The 18,843-nt window shown below is 47.7% G+C and overlaps 1 protein-coding gene across 1 annotated transcript in view; it reads left to right on the top strand.

Annotated features, from left to right (window-relative positions):
* DDB1 (damage specific DNA binding protein 1) overlaps positions 1 to 18,843 on the top strand; it is a 49,350-nt gene that overhangs the window by 7,385 nt on the left and 23,122 nt on the right. Inside the window, exons 2-7 of the mRNA XM_038764359.1 lie at positions 4,734 to 4,882; positions 7,161 to 7,277; positions 11,635 to 11,856; positions 14,046 to 14,160; positions 14,856 to 14,953; positions 18,404 to 18,562. Coding sequence (XP_038620287.1) covers positions 4,734 to 4,882; positions 7,161 to 7,277; positions 11,635 to 11,856; positions 14,046 to 14,160; positions 14,856 to 14,953; positions 18,404 to 18,562 — 860 coding nt within the window. The remainder of the gene's footprint in view (positions 1 to 4,733; positions 4,883 to 7,160; positions 7,278 to 11,634; positions 11,857 to 14,045; positions 14,161 to 14,855; positions 14,954 to 18,403; positions 18,563 to 18,843) is intronic.

The raw sequence follows: 18,843 nt of genomic DNA, 5'->3' as shown, positions 1-18,843 counted from the left end.
TATATTCCCATCACCGTTATTTGGGCCCTGTTCTTACATCTTTGCAATCTTCTTTTGTGCAACTGGTCTCGACGCGGGTGTCGAACCGCCTAACGGTCCCATCTTCGCCGCAGGAGAGAAAAGCGTAGGGATCATTTGGAGCGGTCGTGATCTCATAGTTAGTTCTCATAGGGTCGACGGCGGGACAGGCGAGAACGAGGCCTAACGGTGAGGATTTTAGCGGCAGAGGAGCGGAGGGTGCGGGCCGGGCTGGAGAAGGACAGAAGGGAGGGGAGGGAGGAGGGGGCGAGGGCATGGACAGCCTGGAAGCCCAGGGGGAGGAGTCCATACCATCCTCCCTTCCCACCCCGCCACGACGAGGCGGGACAGGGCGGGAACTGCCCCGGGGCAGCCCGGGAATTCAGTCAGTAATAATAATTATAATCGTAATAGTATTTGGTAACCGCTTACTATGTGCCAAGCACTGTTAGGATATTCATTAAGCACTAATGATGGCATTTGTTAAGCGCTTGCTATATGCAAAGCGCCGTTCTAAACGCTGGGGAAGATACAAGGTGATCAGGTTGTCATCATCATCAATCGTATTTATTGAGCGCTTACTATGTGCAGAGCACTGTACTAAGCGCTTGGGAAGTACAAGTTGGCAACATATAGAGACAGTCCCTACCCAACAGTGGGCTCACAGTCTAAAAGGGGAAGACAGAGAACAAAACCAAACATACTAACAAAATAAAACAAATAGAATAGATATGTACAAGTAAAATAAATAAATAAATAGAGTAATAAATATGTGCAAACATATATACATATATACAGGTGCTGTGGGGAAGGGAAGGAGGTAAGAAGGGGGGGATGGAGAGGGGGACGAGGGGGAGAGGAAGGAAGGGGCTTAGTCTGGGAAGGCCTCCTGGAGGAGGTGAGCGCTCAGTAGGGCCTTGAAGGGAGGAAGAGAGCTAGCTTGGCGGATGGGCAGAGGGAGGGCATTCCAGGCCCCGGGGGATGACGTGGGCCGGGGGTCGATGGCGGGACAGGCGAGAGCGAGGTACGGTGAGGAGGTTAGCGGCGGAGGAGCAGAGGGTGCGGGCTGGGCTGGAGAAAGAGAGAAGGCAGGTGAGGTAGGAGAGGGCAAGGGGATGGATGGCCAGCCTTGAAGCCCAGGGTGAGGAGTGTCCCGCGAGGGGCTCCCAGTCTTCATCCCCCTTTTACAGGTGAGGGAACTGAGGCCCAGAGAAGTGAAGTGACTTGCCCAAAGTCGCCTAGCTGACAGGTGATGGAGCTAGGATTAGAACCCATGATCTCCGACTCCCAAGCCCGGGCTCTTTCCACTAAGCTACACTGGGGAAGAGAGGGCGTCAGGGTCCCCCGCACGTGAGAACCATTCATTCATTCAGTCGTCTTTATTGAGCACTTACTGTGTGCAGAGCACTGTAGTAAGCGCTTGGGAAGGTACAGTACAGCAATTGAGAGACAATTCCTGCCCATGATGAACTCACAGCATGGGTGGCGGGGGGAGAGACAGACATTAATGCAAATAAAGCATCAATATAAATACATAAAATGACGTATATGTGTGTGTGTGTATATATATATACATATATGTATATACATATGTGCTATGGGGTGGAGAGCAAAGGGAGCAAGTCAGGGAGATGCAGAAGCGAGGGAAAGATGAAGAAAAGTGGGGCTTAGTCTGGGAAGGCCTCTTGGAGGAGATGGTCCTCGGTTAGGCTTTTAAGTGGGGGAGAACCAGGGGAGGAGATCAATCAATCAATCAATCGTATTGAGCGCTTACTGTGTGCAGAGCACTGTACTAAGCGCTTGGGAAGTACAAGCTGGCAACATATAGAGACAGCCCCTACCCAACAGTGGGCTCACAGTCTAGAAGGGGGAGACAGAGAACAAAACCAAATGTACTAACAAAATAAAATAAATAGAATAGATAGGTACAAGTAAAATGCCGAAAGGTGCCAAACTTGGGTCTGGGGTCGTGAGGTTGGAGCAGGCTTGGAGAAGAGAAGCAAAATTTAGGGTTCGTTCCCCAAACAGGTAGCTATTCTGATAGTGGACTCTCCCAAGCGCTTAGTACAGTGCTCCGCGCACAGTAAGCATTCCATAAATACGATGGAATGAATAGCTCCCCTGGCCGTGTGTGGGATGGTTAACTTGGGGATTGTTGTGGAGTTATTGTTTATCAACTCTGAGAGCCAGCGATGTAATAATGATAATAATAACTATGGTATTTAAGTGCTTACCATGTGCCAGGCACCGTACTAAGCGCTGGGGTAGATGCAGGCAAATCAGGTTGGACACGTGGGGCTCACAGTCTCAATCCCCATTTTGCAGATGAGGTCGCTGGGGCACAGAGACGTAAACTGACTTACCCAAGGTCCCACAGCAGACAGGTGGCGGAGCCAGGATTAGAACCCACGACCTCCTGACTCCCTCGGCCTTGCTCCGTTCACTCCGCCCTGCTGCTTCTGCTGATGTACAAGACCTAAAAACAGAGCAAGCAATCAAGGGGATTTATTGAGTGCTTACTACGTGCAGATGAATTAAGCACTTGAGCGACTGCCACAGAGCTGGCAGTCACGCTCCCCGCATCTGAGGATTTTTCCGTCTACCGGGAGAAGCACAGAGGAAAATAAATTGCAGGCGGAGGGAGCAGCGGAGTATAAGAATATTTTCATAAATGCCATGGGGGTGGGGGGAGTGCTTAGATTGGGGGACCCCTCAGGGGACAGGGACTGTGTCTCATTTCTGCTCGCGTGTTCACTCCCACATTTAATATTTTGCTTGCACACAGTTGACGTTTAATACTTTCACCACTTCGTCTGTCCAATCAATCAATCAATCGTATTTATTGAGCGCTTACTATGTGCAGAGCAAGGGCTTAGAGGATACAGATCTGAGTGCCTAGGCGACCCCGAAGGCAGGACCCCTTCTATCAATCAGTCAATCAGTCGTATTTATTGAGCGCTTACTGTGTGCAGAGCACTGTACTAAGCGCTTGGGAAGTACAAGTTGGCAGTAGACTGTGAGACTTCTAGACCGTGAGCCCACTGTTGGGTAGGGACCGTCTCTATATGTTTCCAGCTTGTACTTCCCAAGCGCTTAGCCCAGTGCTCTGCACACAGTAAGCGCTCAATAAATACGATCGATGATGATGATGTTGCCAGCTTGTACTTCCCAAGCGCTTAGCCCAGTGCTCTGCACACAGTAAGCGCTCAATAAATACGATTGATGATGATGACATAGGATCGTAGTAGGGCTTTGATTTAAGTCTCTCCTCGTTGGGGCGAACGGTTGCGGTTAATGAGACCGTGATGTGGGTTGTGAACCTAAACCTATCCGACCTATATTGTGTCTACTTCAGTTCTTAGGGCAATGCTTGGCAATCAATCATGTGGAAAGAGCCCGGGCTTTGGAGATAGAGGTCATGGGTTCAAATCCCAGCTCCGCCAACTGTCAGCTGTGTGACTTCGGGCGAGTCACTTCTCTGGGCCTCAGTTACCTCATCTGGAAAATGGGGATTAAAGCTGTGAGCCTCCCTTGGGACAACCTGTTCACCTTGTAACCTCCCCAGTGCTTAGAGCAGTGCTTTGCACATAGTAAGCGCTTAACAAATGCCATCATTATTAATCATATTTATTGAGCGCTTACTGTATGCAGAGCACTGTACTAAACGCTTGGAAGAGTATACTGTAACAGAGTTGGGAGACCTGTTTCCTGCTCATAATGAGCTTAAAGTTTAGTAAGCACTTAATAAATGCCATAATTATTAATTACCATTATCCCAAACATCCATGGAGCCAAAGACCTGACGAGTGTGCTATTCTAGCAAGGATAAGCGCTTAGTACAGTGCTCTGCACACAGCGCTCAATAAATACGATTGAATGAATGAATGCGCACAGTAAATGCTCTATAAATACGATTGAACGAATGAATGAATAAGCCTAAACAGGAGGAAGATGAACTATTGATAATCAGTGGTATTTACGATTGATGATGATTGAGGATGATGCACACAGTAAGTGCTCAATAAATACGATTGAATGAATGAATGCACACAGTAAGGGCTCAATAAATACGATTGATTGAATGAATGAATGAATAAGCCTAAAACAGGAGGAAGATGAACTATTGATAATCAATGGTATTTATAGAGCGATTACTGTGCAGCACACTGTACTAAGCGCTTGGGAGAGTACAATACACAGAGGTTATTAGGTTGCTATCTACTTGAGGACAGTGACTTTTCCTTCCTTGGTAACCCTTCACCCTCTTCCTATCTTTAGCCCCAGGACAGTAGTCTGTATTTAGCGGGTGCTCAGTAGATTCCTTTGTCTTGAATGCCAGAAAGTGTGAAAGAGAAGACCGTAAAGAAGCCTTGAATTAGTGGACTTGGGTTCAACGGTTTACCTTCTGTCAGCAGAAGAGTCTGTAGTGAAAAGAATATTAGAAGGAAGGAGAGATTTTCTAGCACAGTCCGTATTAAAGTGACCTGTTCTCCACCCATGTCCACTTTTCACAGTCTCATTTCAGTGTCGCGTTGCTTGCTCAGTCGGCGCGAGAGCCATGCAGATATCTCGGGGGCTGGGGCATGTTCAAGGTGTTAGCAGTGGTGGGGGAAGAGAGGGAAAGGGAGAACTGGAGACTTGGACCAGTGGGCACACACCAGGGCACTGCCAGGTTGCAGGTTCCATCGCAGGCTGTCGTCGGGCATTTCTTTCAGGGCATTTCACTTCTGCCGAAGACCTGAACTTGCTGATTGCCAAAAACACCCGACTGGAGATCTACGTGGTGACGCCGGAGGGGCTGCGGCCCGTCAAGGAGGTGGGCATGTACGGCAAGATCGCCGTCATGGAACTCTTCCGTCCCAAGGTACGTGCCGCCAACTCGGCTCGCTGCGTGGTGTGGTCTTTGGTTGTGCTGAGGAGAAGCCCCCGGACTGAGCTCTGAATAGGCCAGATTTTTGGCGTCCGGCCCAGTCCCGTACAGACCTGTTGGGCGTCTAACTTTCAGGGTCTAACCCGACCCAACTCCTGACATTTAAAAAGATTTGCTGGCTGCCACTGTCGGTGTGGTTTTTCTGGGGAAGATGAACTCAAAACCCAGGAGAAATCTAGCCTCTTCCCGCTTAGCCCCTCGTAACCTCCCCAGCGCTTAGAACAGTGCTTTGCACATAGTAAGCGCTTAATAAATGCCATCATTATTATTATTATTATTAGCCAGGCAGCGGGAGGCGGGAGAAAGAAGGGGACAGGGTCTGTCTAAGTACAGTCTAATATGGCTCCGTAGGTTTGGGCCTCCTGAGCTCTCTGGGCCAGGTCCAGCAATGGCAAGACTAATCTGGGGCAACGTTTAATCGCAGGAAAAATGGTAGTAATTCCTAAGCTCTGAAAACCATTCTCTTTCCCATCGCCACCTTCCCTCGCTCCCCGATTCACTTGCCTGTCAACACCCCCTCTTTGAAAAAAGCTCCACCTACCCCCCTCTTTTATCTTGGTAAGAGGGGCATAGGTGAGAAGGGCTTCACACTCCTCATCATCATCAACAATCGTATTTATTGAGCGCTTACTGTGTGCGGAGCACTGGACTAAGCGCTTGGGAAGTACAAGTTGGCAACATATAGAGACAGTCCCTACCCAGCAGTGGGCTCACAGTCTAAAAGGGGGAGACAGAGAACAAAACCAAACATACTAACAAAATAAATAGAATAGATAGGTACAAGTAAAATAAATAAATAGAGTAACAAGTATGTACAAATATATACATATATACAGGTGCTGTGGGGAAGGGAAGGAGGTAAGATTGGGGGGGGATGGAGAGGGGGACGAGGGGGACTCACTTCCTTTGGTGATTTGATCAAACTCAGATCTCTCTCTGCAGCTAGAGGTTAGGGAGAGGGAAATGCTCCGGGCCTGGAGTCCCAGTAGCCAAGCAGGAGGGTGCCCAGCACGGCGCTTTGGTCAGCAGGAGAGGGTCTTGAACCCACCCAGAGAGCTGGAGTTTAAGGCGGAGGACCCCCCCCCCTACTCTGTGCATGTGCTGAGCGTGGGTTGACCAGCTGAGAAAATGAACTCCTAGCTTCCTCGGGCCCCTGGGTGGGAAGTATCCAGCGCTTAGAACAGTGCTTTGCACATAGTAAGCGCTTAACCAATGCCATCATTATTAAGTACCCAAACCTTCCGGCCTTCCTTATCAGTCCCCAGGATGAACTACACGGTAAGCGCCTGCACTTTATCATGCCTGAAACACATTCAGGCACCTTCCACTCAAAGTTTTCAGTAGAAAAGGTGAAGCTTGAAATGGGACTTTTCCAACCGCTCTCTTCTAGGGAACCATAGTGATGGAGCGACTTGTAAACCGCACGACTACTAACCATTTATTGAGCACCAACGAGGCGGTAATTGCCGTGCGGAACACAGAAGATAGGCCCGGTCCTCAGCTAGAGGGTTTTTCAATGGGAAAACCCAATCACTACCTAGCGATGGGACGGAGATACGTGCGGGCGTAGGGAGGATGAGAACAGTGAGAGGTAAAATGAACTAAGCGCCGTTTGGAAGTATTATCGTAGTGAGTATTGGGGTTGGAAGGATTAGAAGGCGGCCAGTTGCCAGATAGATTGGGAAGAAGGGAAGTAAAAGTGGAGTTTTGGGGAGGAAGTAGGAGTCAAGAGGAAGAAAGTCTACTGAGCTGAAGTGGAGAAAGTCACAGAGTCACGGGGGAAGTGTATGTGGAGCAGATTGCTGGAGAGCCGAAAAGTGAGGCAAGAACTTCCTTTCTGTATCCTTGCGAATGCCCCTGTTGGATAAAAATAAATAAATAAATGATGGCATTTGTTAAGCGCTTACTATGTGCGAAGCACTGTTCTAAGCGCTGAAAGATTTTTCATCTCACCCCTCTTTGGTGATTTATTTTAAACACTCCCGTGTATTTACAATTTTTTTTAGTTTTCAGAGCAGAGAGGGGATTAGAACCCAGGTCTCCAGCCTTTCCAGGCTGTTACCTTCCCTCTTGGTTTTGCCTCATGTTCATATGTGGGTATTTGAGATTCACTGACATCATTTCCAGCGGTATTTAGAGGGAGAAGCTGAAAGTCAGCTCCTGGTGGGGAAGACTCTCTCCTAAGAGCGTTGGGTCGGTTGTCCATCCACAGGGGGAGAACAAAGACCTCCTGTTCATCTTGACGGCAAAATACAACGCCTGCATCCTGGAGTACAAGCAGAGCGGCGAGAGCATCGACATCATCACCCGAGCCCACGGAAACGTCCAGGTGAGCGGTCCACCCGGCCCGAAGGAGAGGTCTTTGGGCCTCAGACACCCATGGAGGAGGATTCTAGCTTCCCAGACGGTATCTCTGACCAGAGGAGCAGAATGGGGAACAAAACATTCCACGACCGCGTTTTTGACTAGTCCTGGTGTTAGTTAAATTCCAAGTGATGAGGAGAACTTGACAGATGAAATCCAAGTATTTTGGATTTCACCCTCCTACGCTCCTTGGATGCTGGTGTTTTAGGAAGCAGGCATCTCAACTTGTACTTCCCAAGCACTTAGTACAGTGCCCTGCACACAATAAGCGCTCAATAAATACGATTGATTGATCTACAGGTTTTATGGAGCCGGGACTCATCCTGGGTTTCACCCTACCTCTCGGCTTGTTCTTTCTTAACTTTCAAACTTCCTTTCTGGGTTTGTCTTCCTCTCCTCACCTGTTCGTTCGTTCAGCCGTATTGATTGAGCGCTTATTGTGTGCAGAGCACTGTACTGAGCACTTGGACAAGTGCAATTCAACAACAGAAAGAGACAATCCCTGCCCACAGTGGGCTCCCAGTCTAGACGGGGGGACACAGACATCAAAACAAGTAAACAGGTATCAATAGCATCAATAGAATTCGAGATATACATACACATCAAACAAGTAAACAGGCATTAATATAAATAAAAAGAATTAGAGGTAGGTGCATGTATACACAAGTGCGGTGGGGCAAGGGGGTTAGAGCCAAGGGAGCGATATGGAGCGCTCATTTTGTTTTTTTTTTTTTTAATGGCATTTATTAAGGGCTCACTGTGTGTCAGGCACTTTTGTGAGTGCTGGGATAAATAGAAATCAGGCTGGACGCCGTCCCTGTCGCGCATGGGGGTCACAGTTATAGCTGAAGGGAGAACAAATATTGAATCCCCATTTTTTTTTTTTTTAACAGTTGAAACTGGGGCACAGAGAAGTTGACGTGCCTATGGTCTCACTAAGCAAGCAAGTAGCAGAGCTGGCGTTGGAACTCAGGTCTTCTGACTTGGAGGCCTGTGCGCTCTCCACTAGGCCACACTGCTTTTACTTTGCTCACTTCTCTGTGCCTCAGAAGCAGCACGGTGTAGTGGGTAGAGCGTGGCCCTGGGAGACAGACGGCCATGGGTTCTAATCCTGGCTCCACCACGTGTCTGCTGTGTGACCTTGGGAAGTCACTTCACTTCTCTGGGCCTCTGTTACCTCATCTGTAAAATGGGGATGAAGACTGGGAGCCCCCTGTGGGACAGGGACTGTGTCCAACTTGATTAGCTTGTATCTACCCCAGCTCTTAGTACAGTACTTGGTGCATAGTAAGTGCTTAAGAAATACCATTGTCATTATTATTATTATTATTATTCTTAGACTGAGGGGTCCTATGTGGAACAGAGACTGAACCATCTGTATATCTTTCCCCCAGAACTTCGGGCAGTGCTTGGCATATAGTAAATAAATAAATAAATTTATTTATTAAATTTATTTATTTTATTTTTACATATTTATTCTATTTCATTTTGTTAATATGTTCTGTCTTGTTGTCAGTCTCCCCGTTCTAGACCGTGAGCCCGCTGTTGGGTCGGGATCGTCTCTATATGTTGCCAACTTGTACTTCCCAAGCACTTAGTACAGTGCCCTGCACACAGTAAGCGCTCAATAAGTATGATTGAATGAATGAATGAATAGTAAGCGGTTAACGATTACCTTAGATTGATGATGGTCGTTTTTATCATTACACTCATTTGGGAAGTCCAGCCACTCACATGGTTTCTTTCATTCAGTCATATTTATTGAGCACTTACTGTGTGCAGAGCACTGTACTAAGCGCTTGGGAAGTACAAGTCGGCAACATTTAGAGCCGGTCCCTACCCAACAACGGGCTCACGGACTAGAAGCGGGAGACAGACAACAAAACAAAACATGGAGACGGGTCAAAATCGTCAGAACAAATACAGTTAAAGCTAGATGCACATCATTAACAAAATAAATGGAATATTAAATATGTACAAGTAAAATAAATAGAGTAATAAATCTGTACAAAGATAGGGCTTCCCATACCAACCTCTTTTCAGCTTCCACCCGAATGTGTACTTTGCATTTCTTTCTATTCAGGATACCTCAGTTGGAATGATCCGCCGTTCCTTTAGCTTCTTATGTCCTAAACTGAATTCATCCTCTCTCCCTAAAACGTCCTTCCTGTCTCAAAAGCTTTCAGCCATGGGGTCATCTTTGAGGCCTTTCTCTCATTTCTCTCTCTCTCTCATTTCTCTCATTTCTCACCGGCAATCACCCAGTCTCTAAATCCCGCAGGTTAGGTAGTTTCTGGGTTTGTCTTCCTCTCCTCACTTGCGTGGATGGTAATATTTCACCCGTCCTCCCCTTCCACTCTACTGTGACTATGACACATCTCTATATGTTGCTGACTTGTGCTTCCCAAGCGCTTAGTCCAGTGCTCTGCACACAGTAAGCGCTCAATAAATACAATTGAATGAATGACCTCTCCCGCCCACCTCGGTTCAAGCCTTCATTTCCTTCATGCTGCAGCAGCCTCTCACTGGCCTCCCAGCATGAATCCTTTCAAAAAAAGTGCCATTTTAAGCTCATCATTCTTTTCAGAAATCTTCAGTGGCTTCCCATTGCTTCTGTAAAGTAAAAATGAATGACCTTTAGTTTCAGTCGATCCATCAATGCCGTGTATTGGTAGAGGCTTACAGTCTCCAGACCGTAAGCTCATCGTGGGCAGGGAATGTGAATGTGTCTGTTTATTGTTGTAGTCTCCCAAGCGCTTAGTACAGAGCTCTGCACACAGTAAGCGCTCAGTAGATACAGTAGAATGAATGAATGTATTGAGTGCTTACTGTGTGCAGAGCAGTGTGCTAAGCAGTCGGTCAGGGCTTACTGTGTGGAGAGCCCTGTACTGAGTGCCTGGGAGAGTACAGTATAACAATAAACGGACACATTCCCTGCCCACAGTGAGTTTACAGTCTAGCACTTTGGAGAGTATGATGCAGCAGAGTTGGTAGTAATAATAATAATATTAACGATAATAATAATGGCATTTATTGAGCACTATGTGCAAAGCACTGTTCTAAGCCCTGGGGTAATAATAATAATAATAATGATGGCATTTGTTCAGCGCTTACAAAGTGCCAAGCACTGTTCTAAGCCCTGGAATAATGATGTATTTGTTAAGCGCCTACTCTGTGCCAAGCACTGTTCTAAGTGCCGGGGGGGATACAAGGTGATGAGGTTGTCCCACATGGGGCTCCCAGTCTTCATCCTCATTTTCCAGATGAGGGAACCCAGGCCCAGAGAAGTGAAGTGACTTGCCCAAAGTCACCCAGCTGACAAAGGGTGGAGCGGGATTAGAACCCATGACCTCTGACTCCCAAGCCCGGGCTCGTTCCACTGAGCCATGCTGCTTCTCGGTACTTGATGGTACTTGATAGTAGATAGTTCTTGGCCCCCAAGGAGCCCATTGCATCCCAACTTGCACTGTTTGCTCCTCCCAATAGGCCCCCTAACCGTCCCTGACTCTTGACTCAGTGCTCTCAACCCTTCTCCCCTCTTCCCCACTGTGTGGAGCATCATTTCCCCCCCCAGCTTTTCCAGACCACATCCATCCCCCTCAAAACCCCCTTAAAAAGTCAGCTCCTCCAGGAGGTCTTCCCTGATGATCTCCCCACCTTCTTGTCAGTCGCTTCAGTACTCCTAAGCACTTAGCTGTAATTGCCTTACTTGTCTACGTATGTTAATTATTTCTGTCAGCTTTTTACTCTCAATTATTTGCCAATACCTGTGGTGGGCCGAAGGACACCCCTCGGGAAGGCCGAGTACAGCTAATAATAGACCTCTAGGATCACAGTTCTAGTCTGATCGCTAGATAAGAACCGCAATACCTTAAATTTGTGTAGCCCCCGTATTTTCCAAAGCGCTTTTGTGTCACGTCTGAATTTTATTGTACCGTACTTTCCCAAGTGCTTAGTGTCGTGCTGTGCACACAGTCAGTAAATACCACTGATCATTTGATTGCTTTGTGGCCACAACATTCCTGTAGGGAGAGCGCAGGCGTGATTGTCCCCATTCGTTCTGTAGGTGAGGAAACTGAGGCCCACAGTCGGAAAGTAGCTTGCTTAGGGTCTTACAACAGAGAAGCGGTAGAGCCCGGACCCGATCCGGGTCTCCTGACCGCTGTGTCCCGCTATCCGATCGTCTCCCTGCCCCTCCTTACCCGGGATAGGGTCTTCACTGTCCAGGTGACATGGGAACTGTGGACCCGACCGAGTGACTTACCTACCGGGGTCCCGTCGGGGTGCTTGGCCGCTTTTCCGATTCCCCGCTCCCCTCCCAGGACCGGATCGGCCGTCCCTCCGAGACGGGCATCATCGGCATCATCGACCCCGAGTGCCGAATGATCGGGCTGCGCCTCTACGACGGCCTCTTCAAGGTCATCCCCCTCGACAGAGACAACAAAGAGCTCAAAGCCTTCAACATCCGTCTGGAAGAGCTGCAGGTCATCGATGTGAAGTTCCTGCATGGCTGCCAGGCTCCCACCATCTGCTTCGTCTATCAGGTACTGCTTGGGGTGGGCGGTGGGGGGGAGGAGGGATGAGGGATGAGGGGAGCACTGTGCCGTCTGCTCCCAAGGGAAGAGGGGATCACCACCTGCTTGAGGAACCGGAGTGGCAGCCGCCTGGATTGGACGTCCCGTAGTGAGTTAGGGTGGGATTCCTTGGGGGCTCCTCTGATGCTTGTCTTGTCTGCCCGTTACGCAGGTGGGCGGCTTTTATGTGAAGAAAGGCCTCCGGGGATGATCTGGGTCAGCAGACCTTGATTGATTGTTTGGTGTGAGGTATTGGAGGGGAGATAATAATTATTTTGGTATGTGTTAAGCGCTATGTGCAAAGCATTGTTCGAAGTGCAGGGGAGGATGCAAGGTGATCGGGTTGTCCCATGTGGGGCTCACAATCTTAATCCCCATTTTGCAGATGAGGTAACTGAGGCCCAGAGAAGCGAAGTGACTTGCCCATAGTCACACAGCTGACGGATTTGAACCCATGACCTCTGACTCCCGAGCCCGGGCCCTTTCCACTGAGCCACGCTGCTTCTCTGCGGATCCTGGGAATTGCTTTCTTTTCCGTGTGGCGCTCATTTCCCTTCGATTTGAACCCCGAAGGAGTGGTCTGGAAACTGCCTCGGAAAACAAGCGTACCCAAGGAGCAGTGCTTGGTTTTAGGAGTTCACTTTTGGCTCCCATTCCACCCTGACTAGCCTGGCTACTTGCCTAAAGCTTCAGGAGCAGGACACCTCCCAGAACCACGGAAGAAGGAGCCCCAAGCTCGAGAAGCGGCCTGGCCTAGTGGAAAGATTTTGGGCTAGGGAGTCAGAGGGCCGAGGTTTTAATCCCGGCTCTCCCGCTCTGTGACCTTGGGCAAGTCGCTTCACCCCTTTGTGCCTCGGTGACCTCATCTGTAAAATGGGGATCAAGACTGTGAGCCCCATGAGGGACAGGGACTGTGTCCAACCTGACAGACTTGTGTCTACACCAGTGGTTATCGGGGTGCTTGGCACAAAGGAAGTACTGAACAGATACCTTTAAAAATAAAAAAAGCCTGGATCTCACCAGCTCATTGGAATCAGAAATCAGCGTAGATGGCCTGATTTCTCACTATCCTAGGCAGGGCTCCATTTCAAGCAGAAGTTAAGGATTACAGTACCAAGACAAGGCAGTGTGAAGACTCTTCAGAAGCGTCTCGTCAATCTACAGCTCAGTCCAGTGATAGTCTGATTTGGCATATCAACCAGACTGGTACCACGCTTCTGGAGGCACTGAAGAATACATGCTTTTTGATGCTAATGGGATTAGAACCACTAGTTAACCCTATCTATCAATCAGTCAGTGATATTTATGGAGCGTTACTGTGTGCAGAGCACTGTACTAAGTGCTTGGGAGAGTACAGTGCTCTGCACACAGTAAGCGCTCAATAAATATGATTGAATGAGTGAATGAGAGTATAATATCCTGGTTCCGAAAGAGCTTCTCTCTTTCCCACTGGCAGCCTGTAAAGCTAACATATCATCATCATCATCATCAATCGTATTTATTGAGCGCTTACTATGTGCAGAGCACTGTACTAAGCGCTTGGGAAGTACAAATTGGCAACACATAGAGGCAGTCCCTACCCAACAGTGGGCTCACAGTCTAAAAGGGGGAGACAGAGAACAAAACCGAACATACCAACAAAATAAAATAAATAGGATAGATATGCACAAGCAAAATAAATAAATAAATAAACAGAGTAATAAATATGCAATAAACAAATAATAAATAAATAAATAATAAATATTAATAAATATTAAATAAATTAAATAATAATAATAATACATTTATTATAAATAATAAATAAATAACATATGTGTTGCCGGCTTGTACTTCCCAAGCGCTTAGTACAGTGCTCTGCACACAGTAAGCACTCAATAAATACGATTGATTGATCTAACAACTCTACCATAGTGTACTTTCCCAGGCTCTGCACACAGTAAGTGCTCAGTAAATACCACTGATTTAACACATCCACAGATCTTTAAGGTTTCTAGAGCTGAATGGAGTAGAGTGGGAGGTGATGGGGGGAGATTGCACTTGAGCGGCTTGGGTCTGCTGAAGAACGTTAACTCTCAGAAGTTACTGTTATTATTAAGTAATCCTGTCAGTTTGCTGTGCCCCCTTCCCCCGAGTTAACTGCACACATCTCCCGTGCCCAGGACCCTCAAGGACGCCACGTGAAGACCTACGAGGTTTCCTTGAGAGAGAAGGAATTCAACAAGGGCCCCTGGAAGCAGGAGAACGTGGAGGCCGAAGCGTCCATGGTGATCGCAGGTTGGTTGGGTTTTCCGGAAGGCCTGCCTTCGCCAGCTCTAACAATCGATCAATCGTATTTATTGAGCGCTTACTGTGTGCAGAGCACTGTACTAAGCGCTTGGGAAATACAAGTCGGCAACATATAGAGACAGTCCCTACCCAACAGCGGGCTCACAGTCTAGAAGTCCAGCTGGCTGTTGGGATTTTCCCACTCATCTCCAGCTTCTGTTGATTCATTTCAGCCTGCAACTCAGCTCCGACCCTGCTCGTATGATTTTTCCCTGTTCTCCCAATTCCTGGGACTGCCTTTCTTTTGGCCTACCTGTTAGTCCACCGTGGAGTGTTTTTCCCCACTTCCTCGCTTGTAACCACAGCCCGGTTTTTCTAGGAGATCCCCTTTAATAATTCACTGAGGCGTTACTCTCCCTAATCCCGATTTTGAGGTGGGCTAAGGAGGCATGGGGATTTAGAAACAAGGGAAGGACAGCAGCAGAGGAGATGGTTGAAGCCTCGGAAGTGGAAAGTACCGAACGCATTCGGGAAGGTGTGGGTCTCTGGACTGCATTGCCTTCCTGCACGGGGATTGGGGTGGGAAATCACGGGATGTACCCATGCCTCTCTATGTGAAATTGTTGAAGGCATCTTCAAGAGACGGGTGAGTATTGTAATGCTGCTCTCCATGCTCCTTAATCTAGTCTGTTGCTCTCCCACAGTCCCAGAGCCCTTTGGAGGTGCCATCATCATCGGGCAGGAATCCATCACCTACCACAACGGGGATAAGTACCTGGCTATCGCCCCTCCCATTATCAAGGTGAGCTAATAATAATAATAATAATAATGGCATTTGTTTAAGCACTTACTATGTGCCAAGCACTGTTCTAAGCGCTGCAGGGGTTCAAGGTAGGTTGTCCCACGTGAGGCTCACACTTTTAATCGCCATTTTACAGATGAGGTAACTGAGGCCCAGAGAAGTGAAATGACTTGCCCAAAGTCACACAGCTGACAAGTGGTGGAGCCGGGATTAGAAACCACGACCTCTGACTCCCAAGCCCGGGCTTGTCCCACTGAGCCACGCTGCTTCTCTAAGATGCCAAGTCTTTCTTTCCCCCAACCTTCCCTTTGGCACTGCAGCAGCTGATCCATCTCCAAGCTCCGGAAGATTCATTCAGTTGTATTTACTGAGTGCGTATTGCGTGCGGAGCACTGTACTGAGCGCTTGGGAGACGACGATGCAACAATAAACAGATACATTCCCTGCCCACAGTGGGAGGAGATAGAGCGGATGGATGAGAACTGGAGACTGGGTAACCAAGGCTCCTTTCTCTTGCACTTTGTAGGGAACGGTAGTAGCAGCGTGGCTTAGTGGAAAAGAGCACGGACTTTGGAGTCAGAGGTCATGGGTTCAAATCCTAGCTCCGCCAACTGTCAGCTGTGTGACTTTGGGCAAGTCACTTCTCTGGGCCTCAGTTATCTCATCTGTAAAATGGGGCTTCAGACTGTGAGCCCTCCGTGGGACAACCAATCACCTTGTAACCTACCCAGCACTTAGAACAGTGCTTTGCACGTAGTAAATGCTTAATAAAATGCCGTCATTATTATTATTATTATATATCCAGCATCCACTTGGGGTTGGGCACTGTAATACGTCCTTGGGAAGTATTCAGTATTATAGTGACGTCTTCTCTGCCCGCCAGGAGCTTTCACTTGTATTATTATTATTATCATCATCAAATGCCTTCGAGTTGTTTCCGATCCATGGCGACCCTGTGGATATATTTTCTCTAGAGCGTCCTATCTTCTACCATAATCCGTAACCTTGCTAACAATTCTACAGTTGTCGCTGTTATGGTTTCTATCCATCTAGCTGCCAGTCTGCCTCTTCCATGTTTTCCCTGGAGATTTTCCAGCATTAGCGCTCTTCAGAGAATCAGTCCACCTGATGATGCATCCAGAATGTGCTAATGTGTTGAGTCATTTGGCCTTCCAAAGACCACCTTGAATTAATTTGCTCCCAAACCCATTTATTTGTTTTTATTTATTTGCGAAAGCCTTCTCCAACACCACATTTCAAAAGAATCGATGCTCTTTCTATCCCATTTTTCACCGTCCAGCTTTCCGATCCATAAACTGTCACTGGAAACACCGTAGAATCGTGTTTTTGTCGCAGTTGCTACATCAGCACATTTCATGATTTTTTTCCAGCCTCTTATCAATAATAATGATTAATAATAATAATAATAATAATAGTAATGATATCTGTGGTATTTGTTAAGCACTCTCTGTGTACCAGCCACTGTATTAAGTGCTGGGGCAGAGACAAGCAAATAGGGTTTGGACAAAGTCCCTGGCCCACGTGGGACTCACAGTCTCAATCCCCATTTTCCAGATGAGGGAACTGAGGCCCAGAGAAGTGAAGTGATTTGCCCAAGGCCACACAGCAGACAAGTGGCGGAGCCAGGATTGGAACCCATAACCTTCGGACCCCAAGGCCCGTTCTGTATCTGCTACGTCATGCTGCTTCCAATAATAATACCTTAGTTTGCTATACTGTTTTTATCTCCAAAGTGCTCTCACATTAATTAGATCATTTCAACCATTACAAAAACCCTGTGAGTAGGGAGAGAAGGCAGATCTTATAAGAAATGAGGCGTACTTCTTGACTACTAGTTCCTTTATTATTGATTATCGATCCCAGGAAAGAAGAATTGTCAGCACTCTTAATCATATTTATTGAGAGTTTACTGTGTACGGAGCACTGTACTAAGCGTTGGGGAAAGTACAATCTAATCATCATCATCATCAATCGTATTTATTGAGCGCTTACTATGTGCAGAGCACTGTACTAAACGCTTGGGAAGTACAAATTGGCAACATATAGAGACAGTCCCTACCCAACAGTGGGCTCACAGTCTAAAAGGGGGAGACAGAGAACAAAACCAAACATACTAACAAAATAAAATAAATAGAATAGATATGTACAAATTAAATAAATAAATAAATTGAGTAAAAAAATATGTACAAACATATATACATATATACAGGTGCTGTGGGGAAGGGAGGGAGGTAAGATGGGGGGATGGAGAGGGGGACGAGGGGGAGAGGAAGGAAGGGGCTTAGTCTGGGAAGGCCTCCTGGAGGAGGTGAGCTCTCAGCAGGGCCAGAACATAATAATGGAACAGACACAGTCCCTGCCCACAGTGAGCTTCCAGTCTACAGGGCGGAGACCAATAGAAAAGTATTTACAACTAGAGGGAGCAGAATAAATTGAAAAGACATAAGTGCCCAAGAGGGTGTAGTATTCCCTATCTCTTTTCTGCACAGTTAGAGCCCTGAAAGTGGAACAGTCTCCCCGCTCCAGAGTTGAAACTCCCTGTGGGCAGGGAATGTGTCTACCAACTCCGTTATATTGTACTCCCCCCAGCACTTAATACAGAGCTCTGCACACAACTCCGTTATATTGTACTCCCCCCAGCACTTAATACAGAGCTCTGCACACAGTAAGTGCTCAATAAATAATAATAATAATCATAGTGATGGTGTTTGTTAAACGCTTACTTTGTGCAAAGTACTGTTCTAAGCTCTGGGGGGATACAGGGTGATCAGGTTGTCCCATGGGGGGCTCACATCTTAGTCCCCATTTTACAGATGAGGGAACTGAGGCCCAGAGAAGTGAAGTGACTTGCCCAAAGTCACACAGCTGATAAGTGGCGGAGCCGGGATTAGAACCCATGACCTCTGACTCCCAAGCCTGTGCTCTTTCCACTGAGCCATGCTGCTTCTCATGATCATCATCATCATCATCATCAATCGTATTTATTGAGCGCTTACTATGTGCAGAGCACTGTACTAAGCGCTTGGGAAGTACAAATTGGCAACATACAGAGACAGTCCCTACCCAACAGTGGGCTTACAGTCTAAAAGGGGGAGACAGAGAACAAAACCAAACATACTAACAAAATAAAATAAATAGAATAGATATGTACAAATAAAATAAATAAATAAATGATTGAATGGGGGTCTGTAAAGAGTGTTGTGTTCCACAGGGAATGTCAAAGTACATGTGTTTTTACTTTGAAAGTCGTATGAACTTGACTCAATTTCGGGTACTTATGTGTTCCTTGCCAACCGAGGGCATCTCTGAACTGCTTTTTTTAGATTTCCTTGTTTTACTTTCTCCTGGCACGTTGGTTTGTGCTTGGTAAAGGGGCCAAAGGGTTAGGCCGGGGCCTCATCTCCCATTCCTCCTCTTCCCCGGTGGCAGCAAAGCACCATTGTGTGCCACAACCGTGTGGATCCCAACGGCTCCCGCTATCTGCTCGGAGACATGGAAGGTCGCCTTTTCATGCTGCTTCTGGAGAAGGAGGAGCAGATGGATGGCACCGTCACCCTCAAAGATTTGCGAGTGGAACTCCTCGGAGAGGTAGGGTTTGTCCCTTCAGGCCTAGCGCCACTACTGCCCTGCCACCAGACGTCTTCACCACCCTCGTCGGTCTTCACCGCCCTGTCCTCTTTGGTGCTCTCGGGTGGACCCGGCCTTTGACTCAGTCCAGGATGGGGTGTGGGGAGCCAAAATGTTGGGCCTGAGGGTCACCCTCGCTCTGCTCCTGTAGAGGTGGGACTTGGGCAAGGGTATCCGGCCGGGAAAACCAACCCTTTGAAGCCCCCGGGTAGCTCAGGGTCGGGGTGAACTCCCTCTTCCCC

The sequence above is a fragment of the Tachyglossus aculeatus genome, chromosome 22 (genome assembly GCF_015852505.1).
Source record: "Tachyglossus aculeatus isolate mTacAcu1 chromosome 22, mTacAcu1.pri, whole genome shotgun sequence".
Taxonomy (NCBI): Eukaryota; Metazoa; Chordata; class Mammalia; order Monotremata; family Tachyglossidae; genus Tachyglossus; species Tachyglossus aculeatus.
The sequence above is the reverse complement of the archived record's forward strand: the minus strand, read 5'-3'. Positions and strand labels throughout refer to the sequence as shown.